General features: G+C 37.2%; 1 protein-coding gene across 1 annotated transcript in view; it reads right to left on the bottom strand.

Moving 5' to 3' along the window:
* Window positions 1–5,771: 5,771 nt before the first annotated feature.
* LOC150107062 (elongation factor 1-alpha 2-like) overlaps window positions 5,772–20,489 on the bottom strand; it is a 103,785-nt gene continuing 89,067 nt past the window's right edge. Inside the window, exon 6 of the mRNA XM_090392933.1 lies at window positions 5,772–6,141. Coding sequence (XP_090249059.1) covers window positions 5,918–6,141 — 224 coding nt within the window. The 3' untranslated portion in view covers window positions 5,772–5,917. The remainder of the gene's footprint in view (window positions 6,142–20,489) is intronic.

The raw sequence follows: 20,489 nt of genomic DNA, 5'->3' as shown, positions 1-20,489 counted from the left end.
CAAAACTTCGAGATAAAACTCACCATTGACCTTTTGGGCAGGCAGAATGAATTCTTTGTGGATAATGTCCTTAGAATCGTAGACACCAATCAGCATTGTCTTTACTTTTGACTTCTCCAAGCGACTTTTTTTTCGGATGTACCTCTTCTGGTGGTCTCCACTAAGCACTCTGTTTCGGGCTCATTCTCAAAACATCACGTTTTCACCAGTAACGATCGTTTCAAGAAAGTTTGAGTCCTTACGAGCGATTTTAATGAGGTCTTTGCAGTGTTCAATTCGATACATTTGTTGGTCGTCGGTCAATTTGTGAGGAACTAATCGCGAATTCAATTTACGAAGGCCCAAACTCTCGATCAAAACGTTCTGCACAGTTAATTTTGGAATCCCCAATTCATCTTCAATCAATCTCACGGACGATTTCGGGTTTTCTTTGATGAAATCACGCACCTTTTGGATGTTAACTTCGCTTAGTCCAGTTTTTGGACAGCACAGCTTTTCGTCGTCCCCAAGCGTCTCACGACTACTTTGAAATCGCTTAAACCACTCGTAAACTTGAGTAAGGGATAAGCATTCATCACCGTATGCTTTTTGAAGCATTCGATAAGTTTCGGTAAAACGTTTACCAAGTTTAACACAAAAGTCAATCGCAGCTCTCTGTTTGAAATTCATTTTCCGACCGTTCGTCAAATCACACTGTCACTCTTGGCATCATAACTCGGCTTCTACTGAAAAAAATGTCATAAGCAGTTGACACAAACTAATGACGGTTGCCGCTTTCGACAACAAAAAAGATATAAGTTGCGCTAATAGTTTCTTCTATTTTCGAAAAGTTCGGTTTCTTTTTGGCAGAGGGTGTATGGTACAATCATAATATTCAGTACACCCCCCTGATGGTGAGATATTCAATTACCGTATTTACTCGAATATTATTATTACATGACACCTCCAGGAGTCCAAGGACTCATCGAGGGAGGGCACCTACTCTACAACTGTCCCCACCACTCAATCCACCAATTACACCAACGCCATCTACCTACCACCACCAATAGTATAGTATATCACAGACAATCACAAACATCCATGCTGCCTACAGTGGGATTCGAACCTGCAATCTTTTGGCTGGAAAGCGGACAACAAGCTAACCACTCGGCCAACCAGGCTCGCATATAACTCGCAAGTTTTTCCTCAAAATTAAAGTTAAAAAATCGTCGTGCGAGATATGAGGATTTTTCGGAGTTTTTCAGAAAAACACTAAATTGACGTTTATAATTAAATTCTCAGTTTTCATAAATAAAAAAAAAATGAATCATCTAACGTCTTTTATTCCCTTATAGGGAGTAGGTGAGGCCTTTATACCCTATCTAACTTTGGAGACTGAGTGGGCAGTTCAATCTCCACTGGTAGCCAGAGATAGCTGGTCCATGTCTATCACTAATTATAGGCAGCCACCGATGAAGAGGCGGGCAAACAAGTGCTGCTGTCTCTTGCTACATAACTCTAACAAGATATGTTACTGTTTGAAATAATGTGGGTACTACGGTCGATTTTCTTGAGTTTACGGGATAAAAAACCCGCTTGCCCGTGCCAGAGATCGACTAACTCGGGAATCGGTCAAAGAAAGGCTTAGAAAAAGTTCCTCCAGTTGGCGACTAGACTTGAACTTAAGTCTGACTTTGAGCGAGCAAGCGCCACTTCCACTGAGGTACACGGACATCTTTCTCAGTTTTCATAACAATTGTAATTTCTCACATAGAGCCTCCACAACTCAGTCAGTATAGATGGAGCTTTTTGGTCGGGAAGACCAGCGTTCGATTCCAATCCAAGACGCGAGGAGCCCTTCATCTGGTCTCTTTCAACCAAAGGCGAGTTATCCGGTTTCTTACGGAGAAAGTTTTTTTTTTTGTTTGTTTCACTCAGAAACTTGGGTGTTTCGTTCCTCATAACAGGCAAACCGACCCATTGAACACAGAGAATTTAGTCATAAAATACATACATGTAATCCCTCATTAAATGGGCTCAATCCATCCTAACGGACAAGGAAGAACTCCATACGAATGAATAAATAAATAAATTGCTCAAATTATTTATAAACTAAATGCATTTAAATTTCAATGATCAACATTATTTACACGATTGTCTGCTTATCTTCATCATGCGATACATATATATTTGATCTTATAGCGACAATGCTTCTATAATTAAATTAAAAGTTTCATTATTGCTTGTCCTATTGTTATGTGACACCTCCAGGGAGTCCATTGACTCATCGAGGGAGAGTGTGCCGACAGCATCGAACAATTGATCTCTTCCAACTAATAACTGTGCTCAAACTTGCTTAACTTTTTTTTGCGAGCCATTAGTAGCAGAGGCCCTGCCAATCGACCAACCTTTATCGTTTCAGAATCATAAGATCGCCATGATTTAAAAAAAAAAAAGAAAATGAGTACGAGTTACCAAGAATCTCCTATTCGCTACTTCCGGTCTCAAGACCAGTTTCACGTGCATTGATGATCTACCCAAATAGTGTCATCTTCGTTCCCATTCAGGGCATTAGAGATGCTGCCCTTTAAAAAACACTTGGCAATTATTTCTGGCAAAATCATGTCCCAAGCTGCAAAATCCAATTGCACAACAGTTCAGTAATGACGGTCTCTTTAATCTTCCTGCTTGAGTCAGGTCATAGCCACCAGCTGCTATTCAGTCCATGTACAATTTTCGTATGTAGTCACATAGTCCTTGCCTGGTTTGTTGACTGATACATCCAGTGCGATAGACATGGTGTGAGACCACCAGGAAATAATGGCCATATCAGTCTTCATATTCGAGTTCTTTTTTTTTACTATTTCTGCCATAACATTCCTTCTCTCTTTCTTCAAGTTTTAACCTTTTTTCGTGTACGAGGTATATGTGAAACTTTTTTTTTTTCGTAAATTAAAATCAGGGGGTTGAGATATACACACATGCGAGTTATATTCGAGAAAATATGGTAGTAATTATTGTCTTTTGACCTACATTTTCTTCACTAAACATCAATACAAATGATAATATCTGATCCTCCATATTAGATTATTCCTAAGAAACTCGTGTTCTCTAAGAGATTGGAATTATGAGAGTTCAATAAAACCTCTCTAAGAGGATTTAGGCAAGGAGTATGCCCTTTCCCTTGCTTTTCAATATATATATATATATATTCTTTATCTGTTCTGGTCTCATTTTTAATCTAACATCATTTTGGGATCAACCCAGCTTACCTTCCCAACTGGTTTATTTTATATAAACCAGTTGGGAAGGTAAGCAATAAAATCAATAGAAGAAAAACTAAAATATGTGAACTGAATGGCCAACACCTGTTTAGGATATCAGGTGTTGGCCATTCAGTTCACATATTTTAGTTTTTCTTCTATTGATTTTATTTTACAGTTCTTCTAATGAATCTCATTTCACTTGTTTTTTGTTTATTTATGGTCTAATTTTTCTGCCATATAACAATGTGGGCACTGCTAAATTATTGCATATTTTCAAGCGTATATCTTTTTGTACAATATATGGATTGAATGTTCTATATTTATCAGGCCTATAATCTGTAAAAATTTTGAAGTTTTAACCCCAATTTAATGTACCAATTAAAAATCAGAAAGTGGTCGTTTTTCTGCCAATTTTTTGGGCAAGGGTGATTTGTGGATCAAATTCATCATTATTTGAAAAATAATGATGAATTTCTGCAAACACAAACGAAATAGCAGATACACGCCGATGGCAACTTTTCTCAGCTGAAAGGAAATAGGCACAAGATTGTCTAGCATCTATATTTGGTTGTATTTATATGTGAAACCAAAATTCAAAATCAATTTTGGCACAATAAACAAAAGACATGTCACAGATGCCTTTGTATTTAAGGGGTTAATTTTGTGTCTTTTTCATATGATATTTTACATTCAAGATAATTACAAGGTTTTTATCTATTCTATTATTTTATTATTAATAATTTTACTTCCAAATGGAGTTTGTCCACAAAATGTCATTGCTTTAGTTTCATCTATGGATATTTTCATTCTAAACTGTTCTATAATGTTGAAAAAATATATTTATTGCTCTTTGTAAATTGTTTTCCCTTATTTGATATTAACACCTGATCATCTGCAAATAATAGCGTACTTATTTTACTATTGTGGGAAATTTCTCAATCTGGGTTATTTCAAGTGTTCCACTGTATTAGTATTTCATTAATATAATTATTAAAAAGTGTTGGAGACAGAGGACATCCCTGCCTCCCACTCTGGTTTATAGACTGTTTTCCACACAGTTTTTCATTTATTTTTATTTCATTATCTTCGAATATATTTAATATTGCCTGTGATAAAATGTTAAGTAGATTTATTCTTTGTAAATGTCTTTTTTACTTTATCAAATGCTTTTTCATTATCTATAAACAATAGTACTAAGGGTAGACTAGAGATTAGAAGGGGAAAAATACTTCTATTTGAGGGAAAGATAAATTTTTAAAGCTGAAAACAGTTTTCATCCATGCCACAATCTATAGTGGCAAAGATGTTACTTTGCTCACAACTGATAATATAAATAAAAATTTCATATTTGATGTCTGTAGATGCCATATGGTCACTGCCGTACCTCACATGGTTTTAGCAATGATGTCTTCTGCCAGAATAAGTGGTAGGGTCGCAGATTCCCTTTCCACACAAAGTTTGTAGGGCAATCACAAACATCCATGGCAGGATTCTAACCGATGGCCTCTTGGCTGGAGAGCGGACCCGCTAACCACTCGGCCTCACAACTGATGCTGACACAAAAAAAAAGACAGAATAGTATACAGGGGACATATATTGCCTATCTTATTCTTCCTCAAAACAACCATCTACGGTCTGGCAAACCATATCATTAACATTAAAGTCAGGTAAAAGAAAATGAATGTTGATCACCGTGCAACACTAAAAGGAAGAATAAAAGAAAATCAATTTGTGAAAGCTTTTTGAAAGCTCAAAAAGCTTTCAAAAAATTTTGCAAAACACTCTGAAAACTTTCCCAGCTTAAACAGGAAAGACTACCCTGATTTCAAAATTCTGGGAGACCCTTCCATCATCCAAGTTAATATCACATTGCTTTGAGCACCAACCCATGTATCATGAAATTATTTAACCTATCTGCAATGTCTCCTCAATAGCCAAACTGTCACATTTTTATCTTCTATTTACTTTTCTCTAGATACCATAGTAAAAAGTATAAATTTGTACTCAAATAATTTTCTTAAATGTGTCTAAGTATAAAGAAATAATTCTTTGTATTTAAACATTCATGTATAGATGAAAACCAGTCTCTATATTTTACCTTTAAATACTGCCTACAGCAATGATAAATTAAAAAGAACAGAACAGTGCTACATAAGGATTTTTCCAGTCCTAAGTAAAGAATGCGTTTTTGATTTACTAAGGATTAACTGATAACATAGAATCTGCATTCTTCATCTGAATAGTTGTGGGCTTACATCTCACTGTGGACAACCCTAATTCAATGGCACTACAGTGTGTGTGTGCGTGTGTGTGTATCTACTATGAAAATGGTATTTATTTCAGGAAATTCTCTCTGAAATGAACAAGTAACAGCAAACAATTTATTTAAATACTTGCTCACATGCGGAGTACAAACGAGGATGACTATCTTTCCTCCTAAATTCTTTACGGTGACATTTATGACAAAGCAACCAAAGGTTAAGAAAAAACAGTAAGACTAGAGAAAGTGTTATCTGTGAGTTATATCCAGAAATTAAATATTTATACATAGGAAATTGTGATGTAAATGCAAAATCATTTTTAAGTTTAACATTGGCAACTGAATCTGTTCCACATCTGACATCCAGTAGTAGCTGTAAGAAGCAGTCCTTTCTTGGACTAGAAGCAAATAGTTATTTCTTCTTCTGAGCCTTTTCAGCAGCTTTGGTTACTTTGCCACCAGAGACCTCTTTAGTTTTGACAGCCTTAATGACACCAACAGCAACAGTCTGCCGCATATCCCTCACTGCAAAGCGACCTAATGGAGGAAACTCTGTAAAAGTTTCCACACACATAGGTTTAGTAGGAACTAGTTCTATAATAGCTGCATCTCCAGACTTAATGAATTTTGGATTGTCTGCAAGAAATATATTTCTTCAGTTAATCTGAACTCAAGTCAATCATTTTTCACTATGAAAACCAATATCACACTGTTAAAGGTTATTTAAAGATTCTGTGATAACAAAATATACAATGACACTCATGTTGCTGTTTAGCAGAGAAAACATGTCTAAAGATATACTTAACCCACGATGAGTCTTAGTGAGTATTATATCCTCCATAGTAACAGCATGGAGGATGTAATAATAACTTTATTTAGTTATTAAATTATTAGATCAATGTTTCTGATCTAATAATTTAATCTAATAGTTTGTGTTGGTCATTAAAATCATCTTCATAGGTACAATGATATATGCATGGAGAAATCATGTACAATGCATGTACGTGGTTTCTCCATGAGTAATAATATGACAATAACATGAGTGATAATCAACACTTAAGCATGCATGCTGAAAAATACATAGCTTCTTCCATTATACCACAAATAGGTAATATTTGTTATTCCACTGTCCTTTTGGCTGTCAGGAAAAAAAAAATTGATAAGTTATTTTAGATTAAAAACAAATTTTATAGAATTGTTCATGTTCATATTGAAATCCTTTGTTTGGAAAGAGCAACTCAAGGTGAGTTAGCCAGTCTCGTGTGCACTTTTCTAAGAATAAAAATTTATATCTTTCATAGTGATTCAAGTAATCAATCCAAATGATACAAAACTGACTGTACAGTGAAAATGTGGTAAGTGGCCACATGGAGTTTTCAGTTAAGAACTAGTATAAGTGAAACAGGTGCAAAGACCAAGGCTGTTGAAGCTGCTAATTTGCAGAATGGGAGAAGTGAAAGAATTGCTTGTTTTATTATTATCCCAAGATCCCATGGAGTCAAAGACTCAACTAGGAGGTCCTTTTGTCACACACACACAGCTCACCATACCTTGTCTTAAATGCATTCAAATTCTATGCACAGTCTCAGACAATGCATTCCAATCATTCACAACTCTCCATGCAAAAAACCTGCTTCTCACACCCTCCTTATACAGCTTCCAGGATATCCCCCGATTCTCCCCTGATCTCTCACCGTTTGTTGTAAAACCTCTCCAACATTGATCCTATAATAACCCCTTACTAACTTGTAGGTCTCCATCATATTACCCCTCTTCCTCCTATCCACTAGACTCTGCAAATTGCATCTTCTCAACCTTTCCTCATGTTCAACATTCCAGAGATCAGAAACTACCTTAGTCAGTCATCTCTGAACCCTTTCCAACATCTCTTCCTTCTTTAGAAAACCAGGTGACCAAATCTGTGCACAGAAGTTCATGTGAGTAACAAGAATCTCCTTACTTCTACAAATCAGTGTCCTCTGCATCATTCCAAGAATTCTTTGTGTTGTCCTCACAGTTTTGGCAATCTGTCCCCTAAATTTTCAGATCCTTATCCACTATCACAACCAAGATCTCTTACTTCCTCCACCTTCAACAATATATCCCCAACAAGCATAAATCCTACATCCAATAATCTTTGTTTCCTAAATTTTAAAACCGTACATTTTGCAACATTGAACTCGCATCCCCATTTCCGTGCCCATTCATTCAATTTATTAAAGTCTTCTGGTAAGGCCACAACATCTTCTCTACTCTGCATAGTAGTCCCCACTTTGTATCATCTGCAAACAAATGAATATCTCAAACCAAATCTTCGTCAATATCATTAACATACAGGTTAAACAGCAATAGCTCTAAAACAGACCCCCTGAGGCACACCACTAGTGACTTTCCTCTCCTGGATATTGCTCCCCTATACACAACTTGCAGATACCTATCAGATAGCCAGTCTCCGATCCAATGCACTAATCTAATATCCAACTCCATCAGCTCTAGTTTGACTATCATATGGTAATTTGTCAAAAGTCTTTGCAAAATCTAAGTATACTACTATGTATCCCTCTCCTCTGTCCAAGGAAGCCACCACCTTATTGTAATAAGTGTCTGCACGGTTAGCCTAGTGGCTTTGCGCTTTGCAACCATATGCCTGGGGAAGGAGTGTCCTGGGTTCGATTCCTGACACCGCCGTGAGGAGCTTAAGGATCTTCCCCAGCCATAGCCAAGTTAGCCGGTTTTGGGTGTGGGCAGCAGAGTTTCCTCCCCCCCAGTTTATCTGGGGTTTTTCATCCTGCAAGCAGGCAAACCGGGGCGCTTAAGGGTCAAAGCTGTATAACTGAGAGGAGACCTCCACATAGCCTTTAAAGGAATGCGGAGAACCGACCAGGGCTTCTGACCTAATGTCCAATCCTCACCTTCTCATGGTGCACCCTGTTGGGTATCTACTTTGATACTGAACGAACGAGGATGGGCTGGCAATTTGGGATTTAGCCGACCAAATTGTATTCTTATTGGTTAAACCAAAATAAAAAATGATGGTACAATATGACAAAATTTCATGCCGGCTGGGGCGTCGCCCGGTTAAACAAGGCCCCCGTTGTTTTCGCCAGGGAACCAGGGCGAACAGCGAAAAGTCAGCTACTGGAACAAATCTGAAAACAAACCTCAACTCAACATCACCAGAGTTAAAGATCGGTACTATCAACGTAAGAAGCCTGAATGGCAAAGAAATGGAGCTAGCTGAGGAATTAGATAAGTACCAGATCGACATAATAGGGGTGACTGAAACAAAAAAGACCAAAACTGGTGAGATCTTTCTGAGCAATAAATACAAAATGTTATATTCAGGCAATGACAATCAAGGAAAAGAAGGAGTAGCCATAGTATTCAACACAAAATACGAGGCTAATCTTCTTGAATGGCAGTCAATCTCAAGTAGAGTAATGTGGGCAAATATGAGAATGGGGAACTGGACAATGAGACTTATTTGTGCCTATGGTCCCACAGAAGGTTCTACTAAGGTAGAAGTGGAGGAATTTTTTGAGGCTTTAGAAAAAGCAACTGACACAATGAAAAAGGAAAAGTTGGTCCTTGTTGGGGATCTAAATAGTAGAGTAGGAAATGATTGTGAGACATACAAAAATATTTTGGGAAAATTTGGAGAAAAGAGCAAAGCTAATAATAATGGCAAATATCTGTTGGATTTCTGCTCAGGACATGGACTGGTTATTACTAACACCATGTTCCAACATAAAAATGTGCACAAATTCACATGGAGAGAAGAGGCTAGGAATAAGAAAAGTCTCATTGACTATGTTATTGTTGATAGTGATGTTTTCTCCCTGGTGCAGGACACCAGAGTGTACAGAGGATTTGAAATTGGAAGTGATCACTATTTAGTCTTGAGCAGGATAAAATTGAATTTCATATTGAAAAGAATAACATGTAAGAAAGTTTTAAAGCGAATAAAAGTTGAGCAGCTCTCAGATGTGAACTGTAGACTAAAATACAGAAATATTATTGAAAAGAAAATGAAAGAGTTTGAGAACAGGAATCAAACCTTGGAGATTCAGTGGCAAACTCTGAAGGAAACATTGATTGATTCTGCCAGAGAGGCATGTGGTGAGGTTGTGTCCAAGGATAAAAAAATCAGAACTCCCTGGTGGACACAGGAAGTTAAAGAGGCAGTGAAGGAAAAGAAGAAAGCATATCAAAAGTTCCTGGAAAATAAGTCAGCTTTTACTCTTACAGAATACAGAGACAAATGTAAGAAAGCTAAACAGTGTGTAAAACTAGCTAAACAAAAGTCATGGGAGGACTTTGGCAAGAATATAGAAAATAAATATCAAGAAGGTGGCAAAATATTCTGGAGGTTGTTGAAGAAGCTTAGGAATGGAGGAAAGAGTGCTGTAAAAGGAATTAGAGATGATAAAGGTGAAATGAAAACAGGAGAAAAAGATATCCTTGAAGTATGGAGTAATTACTTTGAAAAACTGCTAAATGAAACAAGCAGTGATGACAGCACAGTGATAAAAAACACTGACCAGGCATGCAGTCAGGAATACATATCCATACTAGAAGTAAAAAAAGCCATCAAAGGCTTGAAATGTGGAAAGGCAGCAGGAGTAGATGATATTCGACCAGAAATGCTGAAGTATGGTGGTATAAGAGTCTTACAGTGGCTGCACTGCATAGTTCAGAAAGCCTGGACAGAGGGACGAATTCCCGACGATTGGAGTAGAGCTCTCATAGTACCCATATATAAAAAGGGAAATAAAACTGAATGTGAGAATTACAGAGGTATTTCCCTACTGAGTGTTCCTGGCAAGATCTATGCAAGTATACTTGAGAAACGGTTGAGAAGAATTTTGGAAGAAAAGCTTGGTGAAGAACAAGCTGGATTCAGGCCAAATAGAGGCTGTCAGGATCAGATCTTCACTTTACGACAAATAGTCGAGAAAGCATGGGAATATAACAAAGATCTGTATTTAAGTTTTGTCGATTTGGAAAAGGCATATGACAAGGTGCCAAGAGAGAAGCTATTCAATACGCTGCAGTTGTATGGTGTCAATGGGGCATTATATCAAGCAATACTTAGTCTTTATTTGAGTTGTGAATCAGCAGTTAGAATTGAAGGAAGTACAGGAAGATGGTTTAATGTTAAATCTGGTGTGAGACAAGGATGTACATTATCCCCTCTGTTATTCATTATCTATATGGATCACATTATGAAGGAATGTGGTATTAAACCTGATATCAAAATTGGAGATGTTAATGTCAGCTCTTTGCTTTATGCGGATGATGTTATACTTCTAAATAAATCCGCTACAAGTCTGCAAGATTCTCTGACTAAATTGAATAGCTGTTGTAATAGATATGGTATGAAGGTCAGCAATAAAAAGACAAAGACAATGAAAATAGGCAGAATCATTGAAAATGTCAACTGTGTTGTGAATGGAGAACCTGTGGAACAAGTAAAACATTTCAGCTACTTAGGCACAATTTTTACTGAAGATGGTAAACTAAATATAGAAATAGACAACAGAATCAGCAAAGCTGGTATGGTGGGAAGTCAACTGAATAAATTCATATGGAATAAGAAAGAAATTAGTCGGAACACTAAATTAGCTGTATACAAGACTGTGTTCAAACCAATTTTAACTTATGGATCTGAGAGCTGGGTCAGAAGTAAAACACTTGACCAAAGACTAGAGACCACAGATATGAGAGTCCTGAGAAAGATTAGAGGCGTGAACAGATGCTATCAATGGCAATATCATATTAAAAATGAGGATATTAGGAAAGAACTTGACATTGTCAGCATCCAGGAATGCGTTAGCAGAGCTAATCTCAGATGGTATGGTCACTTAAATAGAATGGGAGAGGAAAGATTAGCAAAACAAGTGTTCTCTGCCAGGTTGGCAGGAAAACGACCCAGAGGAAGACCAAGATATAGGTGGATTGATACGGTACAAAGTGCCTTAGACGATAGAAATATAAGATCTGATGATGTTGGAGTCTTGACAAGTAACAGACTGATTTGGAGGAAAATTGTAGATGGGAAGTTAGTAATGATGTAATTTTTTCATGTAGTACTGTCATATCCTGTACACCCCTTGAGGGTACATGGCAGGAATTTGATGATGATGATGATGATGATGATGAGCAGGCAAACCAGCCCAGTGAGCAAACGGATTTACAGCCATAGATACTTACCCCCCCCCCTTGAGGGGGCTCAACTCGCCCCCAATAGGGACGGGGGAGAAAAGGGAGGAAACTCCATATGAATAAATAAATAAATTGTAATAAGTAAGCAGATTACTAAAACATCACCTCCCTTTAGCAAATCCATGCTGTCCATCAAAGATAATACCATTGTTGTCAACCCAATTTGGGATCCCAGTTCTCACAAGCTTCTCCAACAACTTAACCACAACACCTGACACACAGATAGGCCTATAGTTTGCTGCTTGAGTTCTATCACCTCCTTTATGAATCGGCACATTCTTGCCTTCCTCCCACTGCTTAGGAACTTGACCTAGTGCAAGACTCATGGTAAAAAAAATATGTCAAGGCAGATGTCAACTCCCTGGCACATTTCTCCAGAATACATGGTGATATATTATCAAGTCCCACAGCCTTATTAACATCACGTTTACTCAATTTCCCATAGACCTCTTGCTCACTTACAGTCAATCTCTCTTCCCCATCATCAACTGCCCTCAATCTCTCCATGTCGTCACATTCACAAGAATGAAAAACCTTTATGAATTGCTCATTAAGTATCTCCACTATATCTTCCACAGTAGTTGTCCTTATACCATGTTCTCCAATCAATGTCATCTTTCCATAATCATCCCCTTTTTTTTTTTTTTGCTGGCTACATATCGAAAGAACTTCCTAGGATTCTTTTTGGCTTCATTAGCTAACTGCTGCTCATACTTCACCTTTACTACCCTTACCAATCAAGTCACCTTTCTTGCGTGGTCTTTGTAATCCTCATAAAAAAAACATAAAATAAATAAAAAAAAACCAGCTAATGTCTTTTTGTTCCCCCATAGGAAGCAGGCGAGGCCATTTTAGCCTTATCTATCGGAGACTGAGTGGGCAGTTCAATCTCCACTGGTAGTCAATCATAGATAGCTGGCCTAAGGCTATCACTAATTAATCAGTACAGAGTGAAGAATACATTATGGAAAATTATGGAGACAACTACTGTGTTAGGGCAAAACTTTAGTTTAATATAAACCAAAATAAACACTCGACATTTCGACCTTCATATCAAGATCATCATCTGGAGAATACACATATATACAGAAGAAACAAGCTGCACCACAATCTACATGGTTTGCTAAAGTTACTGACTGTTACAACAATTATTGGCCTGACCTCTGGTGAAAAAAAAAAAAAAACACCTTTACAACATCAAAGCTAGAGTCCTATTATTATCTATTAGGTTACAAAATTAAATTGGACTGGAGAGCAAAATGTTTATTTATTTATATATATAAAAATAAATAAATAAAATAAAAAATAATAAAAAGAACTGTGATTATGCATATAAATATCAACCAATTGGTATGGAATAGTCACCAGTATGGAATTGGAATAGTTTCCAATAAAAGCTGACAATTGCTTGAAGTCCTAAAAAAAAGAGTGAAGAAGGTGGCTAGCAAGTGCTGCCATCTCATAGACCCTAACACAGTCTGAAAATAGTGTGGGTTCGACAGCCGATTTACTTAAGTTTACAGGACGAAAACCCTGCGTGCTCGTGCCAGAGATCAACTAACTCGGGAACTGGTTGAGAAAAGGCTTAGAAAATGTTTCTCTAGTCGGTGACTAGACTCAAACCAAAATCTTTCGTCATGTGGTCAAGCACTGTAGAGTGCAAACGTCACTTCTACTGAGCTACATAGGCTCTTGGTTATCCTCATGGAATTGGTTATTACCACACCTCTCATGCTGCCTTCATAATGGCTATTTTCTCTATATCGCATACTTAATCTCTTCATTCATCCATTTCACACCTACCCTATTTAACCTTTTGACCCTTGGAATACATTTAGACATCACTTCTACTAAGATAGTTCTTGAATATTTCCCAAGCTGCACTGATCTCTTTTCCAGCTAACTCCTCATTCCATGCTACACCTGCAAGCTGTCTCTTGAGCTCGTCATAATTACCAGCCTTGTAGTTCTACATTTTCTCACAGAGGTCCTCACACTGCTGGCAGCCACCCAGGTAATCACCTCATGGTCACTCTCACCAACAGGAGGGTGATTTGACACCTCATTTATAATTACATCCTCTGATGAGATGATCAAATCCAAGAGCCTCAATCCTCGGGTGCCCTCTGTTACATACTGTCTGAGGTAATTGTCCTTCAAAAACTCAAGAAACTCATTTTCTTTACTTTAAGTTGCTATCTCATCATCCCAGTCAAAATCACCTTTTTCTTATTTGCTTGGCTAATTTGATGATACATTTCATAGTCACTACCATCCACATTACCAGGTCTATATCAACATCCAACTAAGTATTTCACTCTATTCAACCTCTCACACTATGCTACCTCAAAACCACTGGCACTATTTCCCTCTTTCATCTCTACTTTGTATGGACATAACTCTTTCTCTGTCATCAATAGCACTCCTTTCCCTTTTTATTCTTTCTATCTTCATGAAACACATCATATCTTCCATCTCTATTCCTGTCAGGGTGTTGTCCTCATCCAACCATGTCTCATTTATTCCAACAATTTTTGAGTGAACAGACTCAATTAATGCAACCATTTTATTTGCTTTGTTTCTGACACTTCTAGCATTTGTATAACAAACACAGCAGCTTATTACTAGATCTATAGCTGGTTCCACTAACACAACTTATTTGATGTGACTTCTCCATGCTTAACTCGAGCCATTTCTTTTTCTCCTTATTCATCTTCGAACCTTCTTCAGATCCAACTGTTTTCCCTTCCCTTTTTGTCTTAACAAGCATTCACATCCTCTTGGAGCATCTACTTTCCTTTGCTGTGTCCTCTGTCCACCCTGAGCCTCCTCGTTTCCCTGTCTGTCTTGTACACCTGTTCTCCCATTCTCTACGCTCATGCCACTCACTTCTTCATTCACAACAACCTCTTCACTCTCTCCTATCTGACTCTTCTGTTCTTTCACATCACTTACCACTTGATCAGATTCATTTTCTGGATTCACTTCTTTACCTTCCAGCAGCAGTCTCTCCAAGGGGCTCACACCAAAACCATGCAGTCCATCGCTCCTATACAGTTCACTTCGTCCTTCAAACTCATTTTGCACATTAACAAACTGCCCTCCTTTCTGCTAACATATCATTCATAATCTTTGCTCTCTGCCTCATCTCACCACTGTCATACCTGGACAACATGCTTACTACCATTCCTATCACACTATTCTCTTTTATCCATCTCAACAACCTCATGATATTCAATCTCATGGGTTCTTTGTTTGCAGTCAAGTCATTTGTACCTATTACAACTACCGACTCTTGCTCCTTTAATAATTGAATCACCATACAATGCCACTCACAGGTCATTCATTACCTCTTTTATACCAACATTATTTGTGTTCATTATTTTCACTGTCCCATAGATATCTTAAATTCTCTTAACTTCATTCTGCATTCATTTTCTCTTGCCTCATCTTAACCAACTGATCTTTCAAATCTTCTGTCACACTTTCGCTCTCATTCATCCACATAATTTTCAACTTTCTTACCATCTATTGTTAAGTTTCTCAGATCGCTCATTCTCGTTTTAACATTTTTTCGCTGCTCTTTTACACCATCCTTTTCTATCAGATAAGCACCCATCCTCCTCGTGGCATTCTCACCACTAACACTTTTCAGTTATCAACATATTAGCACTCATCAAATCCTCATTCAGCTCACACACCCTCTTTCCATCTGCCTTAAATACTCACAATTTATCTATATAATCAAACCAGTACATATAGTACACCTCACATTTCATTAAATGACTGAAATCGAAATTGAATTCCTGCATGGACAAAGCCACCGCCATCTTTCCTTCGCTGGTTATTATACTGAGCTCTAATGTCAAAGAAGTTTAAATAAATTTAAACAAAAAATCCCACACACTAATAACACTGCAAGCATATACAACTTTTATAGCAACTCTTACTCATGCACACACACTTATATACTATTAATTATTTCAAAAAACTTATCTCAAATAGGAGCCCTCTTGACACACCACTACTTCTCGTGACACCTGAATTATTTTGGCTGGCACAAATCATTTCCTCTTCCTTGGAATCTTGCCTGGTGGCAGGCAAGGTTCCAAGGGAGTGGAAATAGGGTAAGATAGTTCTGTTGCATAAAGGTGGCACTCAAGTGTATTAAGAGAATTTGCAAAAGAAATAGTAATGGGCAGGATTGGGTATTGTTTAAAGTAAGTGTCAAAAGATCATTATACGTGACAAGAAATAATATTCTTGTTTTTATCCTTTATCCATGCACAAGCAAACAAAACTTTTACAGATGCAGTAACTTTTTTAACTAGGCTATTAGTATACTGAGGCAGATAACTTCACATCACATTATCCAAGTTATCTGTCAGAACTTAGATTTCAATCCTCTAAGGCACTTCTGAACCAATCCACCCAGATCTTGGTCTCCCTCTGGGTCTCTTTCCTGCCATCTTAGGGGAAAAAAACACATTTTGCTAACCTTTCCTCTCCTATTCTGTTTAACTGACAATGTCACCTGAGGTTAGCTCTTTTTGTGTGAACATGTTGCTCTCTAGCTTAATTTAATTTTGTAACCTAATAGATAATCATAATAATAACAGGTCTCTAGATTTGATGCAACAAGTTTTTTTTTTTTTTTTTTCACCAGAGGTCGTTAAAGGGTCAAAGCTGTATAACTGAGAGGAGACCTCCACATAGCCTTTAAAGGAATGCGGAGAACCGACCAGGGCTTCTGACCTAATGTCCAATCCTCACCTTCTCGTGGTGCACCCTGTTGGGTATCTACTTTGATACTGAACGAACGAGGATGGGCTGGCAATTTGGGATTTAGCTGACCAAATTGTATTCTTATTGGTTAAAACAAAATAAAAAATGATGGTACAACATGACAAAATTTCATGCCGGCTGGGGCGTCGCCCGGTTAAACAAGGCCCCCGTTGTTTTCGCCAGGGAACCAGGGCGAACAGCGAAAAGTCAGCTACTGGAACAAATCTGAAAACAAACCCCAACTCAACATTACCAGAGTTAAAGATCGGTACTATCAATGTAAGAAGCCTGAATGGCAAAGAAATGGAGCTAGCTGAGGAATTAGATAAGTACCAGATCGACATAATAGGGGTGACTGAAACAAAAAAGACCAAAACTGGTGAGATCTTTCTGAGCAATAAATACAAAATGTTATATTCAGGCAATGATAATCAAGGAAAAGAAGGAGTAGCCATAGTATTCAACACAAAATACGAGGATAATCTTCTTGAATGGCAGTCAGTCTCAAGTAGAGTAATGTGGGCAAATATGAGAATGGGGAACTGGACAATGAGACTTATTTGTGCCTATGGTCCCACAGAAGGTTCTACTAAGGTAGAAGTGGAGGAATTTTTTGAGGCTTTAGAAAAAGCAACTGACACAATGAAAAATGAAACGTTGGTCCTTGTTGGGGATCTAAATAGCAGAGTAGGAAATGATTGTGAGACATACAAAAATATTTTGGGAAAATTTGGAGAAAAGAGCAAAGCTAATAATAATGGCAAATATCTGTTGGATTTCTGCTCAGGACATGGACTGGTTATTACTAACACCATGTTCCAACATAAAAATGTGCACAAATTCACATGGAGAGAAGAGGCTAGGAATAAGAAAAGTCTCATTGACTATGTTATTGTTGATAGTGATGTTTTCTCCCTGGTGCAGGACACCAGAGTGTACAGAGGATTTGAAATTGGAAGTGATCACTATTTAGTCTTGAGCAGGATAAAATTGAATTTCATATTGAAAAGAATAACATGTAAGAAAGTTTTAAAGCGAATAAAAGTTGAGCTGCTCTCAGATGTGAACTGTAGACTAAAATACAGAAATATTATTGAAAAGAAAATGAAAGAGTTTGAGAACAGGAATCAAACCTTGGAGATTCAGTGGCAAACTCTGAAGAAAACATTGATTGATTCTGCCAGAGAGGCATGTGGTGAGGTTGTGTGCAAGGATAAAAAAATCAGAACTCCGTGGTGGACATAGGAAGTTAAAGAGGCAGTGAAGGAAAAGAAGAAAGCATATCAAAAGTTCCTGGCAAATAAGTCAGCTTTTACTCTTACAGAATACAGAGACAAATGTAAGAAAGCTAAACAATGTGTAAAACTAGCTAAACAAAAGTCATGGGAGGATTTTGGCAAGAATATAGAAAATAAATATCAAGAAGGTGGCAAAATATTCTGGAGGTTGTTGAAGAAGCTTAGGAATGGAGGAAAGAGTGCTGTAAAAGGAATTAGAGATGATAAAGGTGAAATGAAAACAGGAGAAAAAGATATCCTTGAAGTATGGAGTAATTACTTTGAAAAACTGCTAAATGAAACAAGCAGTGATGACAGCACAGTGGTAAAAAACACTGACCAGGCATGCAGTCAGGAATACATATCCATACTTGAAGTAGAAAAAGCCATCAAAGGCTTGAAATGTGGAAAGGCAGCAGGAGTAGATGATATTCGACCAGAAATGCTGAAGTATGGTGGTATAAGAGTCTTACAGTGGCTGCACTGCATAGTTCAGAAAGCCTGGACAGAGGGACGAATTCCCGATGATTGGAGTAGAGCTCTCATAGTACCCATATATAAAAAGGGAAATAAAACTGAATGTGAGAATTACAGAGGTATTTCCCTACTGAGTGTTCCTGGCAAGATCTATGCAAGTATACTTGAGAAACAGTTGAGAAGAATTGTGGAAGAAAAGCTTGGTGAAGAACAAGCTGGATTCAGGCCAAATAGAGGCTGTCAGGATCAGATCTTCACTTTACGACAAATAGTCGAGAAAGCATGGGAATATAACAAAGATCTGTATTTAAGTTTTGTCGATTTGGAAAAGGCTTATGACAAGGTGCCAAGAGAGAAGCTATTCAATACGCTGCAGTTATATGGTGTCAATGGGGCATTATATCAAGCAATACTTAGTCTTTATTTGAGTTGTGAGTCAGCAGTTAGAATTGAAGGACATACAGGAAGATGGTTTAATGTTAAATCTGGTGTGAGACAAGGATGTACATTATCCCCTCTGTTATTCATTATCTATATGGATCACATTATGAAGGAATGTGGTATTAAACCTGATATCAAAATTGGAGATGTTAATGTCAGCTCTTTGCTTTATGCGGATGATGTTATACTACTAAATAAATCCGCTACAAGTCTGCAAGATTCTCTGACTAAATTGAATAGCTGTTGTAATAGATATGGTATGAAGGTCAGCAATAAAAAGACAAAGACAATGAAAATAGGCAGAATCATTGAAAATGTCAACTGTGTTGTGAATGGAGAACCTGTGGAACAAGTAAAACATTTCAGCTACTTAGGCACAATTTTTACTGAAGATGGTAAACTAAATATAGAAATAGACAACAGAATCAGCAAAGCTGGTATGGCGGGAAGTCAATTGAATAAATTCATATGGAATAAGAAAGAAATTAGTCGGAACACTAAATTAGCTGTATACAAGACAGTGTTCAAACCAATTTTAACTTATGGATCTGAGAGCTGGGTCAGAAGTAAAACACTTGACCAAAGGCTAGAGACCGCAGATATGAGAGTCCTGAGAAAGATTAGAGGCGTGAACAGATGGCATCAATGGCAATATCATATTAAAAATGAGGATATTAGGAAAGAACTTGACATTGTCAGCATCCAGGAATGCGTTAGCAGAGCTAATCTCAGATGGTATGGTCACTTAAATAGAATGGGAGAGGAAAGATTAGCAAAACAAGTGTTCTCTGCCAGGTTGGCAGGAAAACGACCCAGAGGAAGACCAAGATATAGGTGGATTGATACGGTACAAAGTGCCTTAGACGATAGAAATATAAGATCTGATAATGTTGGAGTCTTGACAAGTAACAGACTGATTTGGAGGAAAATTGTAGATAGGAAGTTAGTAATGATGTAATTTTTTCATGTAGTACTGTCATATCCTGTACACCCCTTGAGGGTACATGGCAGGAATTTGATGATGATGATGAGGTCGTTAATAGTTTTAATGGTTCACCAGTAACTTTAGCATACCACTCATACCATGTAGATTGTAGCTGCACTACAATCTACGTGGTATGCTAAATCTTTGTATATATATGTGTATACTCCAATGATGACTTTAATGTGAAGGTCAAAATGTCAAGTGATTATTTTGGTTTTTATTAAACTGAAGTTTTACTCTAACAGTAGTTGTTTCCATAATTTCTAAGATGTATTCTGATCACCATGTAAGCATGAAGAAAAGAATGCATATATAAAGAAAGTTGTGAGACTTTTTTACACCGTTCAATTTAAACAGACCCGATGGACTTGAGTTATTCCTCCTCTCCCATGGGAGATATTATTGTATGATTCCTCTAATAATTCAAATTTTCTCACACACACATAGTTTTTAAAAATCAGGAATTTTAAAAAATGGCATCTTCAGTTGTACTGAAGATGTTTTTGATACTAAAGTGAAAATTTTGCATCTATTAAATATTTATTTGCATAAGTTCCCCCATCTCTAATTTTTTGTAATTACATCTACTCATGTACTTTTATTTTGTAAAGTTGTTATTCAAACATAAGTTTCTTCTTTGTATGCTATGAGCAAGACATTTTGAAAATGTTATTTTTAATTTTGGCCACTGAAGTCTAACTGATATCAAATAAATTTATTTATTTGATAAATAAATGTATCACTTATAAACGACTTTCACATTGCAGAAATAATTAAGCAAACTTAATTCAATG

Source organism: Typopeltis vanoorti, chromosome 5 (genome assembly GCF_054136105.1).
Source record: "Typopeltis vanoorti isolate ZY-2024b chromosome 5, IOZ_Tvanoo_1.0, whole genome shotgun sequence".
Classification (NCBI taxonomy): Eukaryota; Metazoa; Arthropoda; class Arachnida; order Uropygi; family Thelyphonidae; genus Typopeltis; species Typopeltis vanoorti.
The sequence above is the reverse complement of the archived record's forward strand: the minus strand, read 5'-3'. Positions and strand labels throughout refer to the sequence as shown.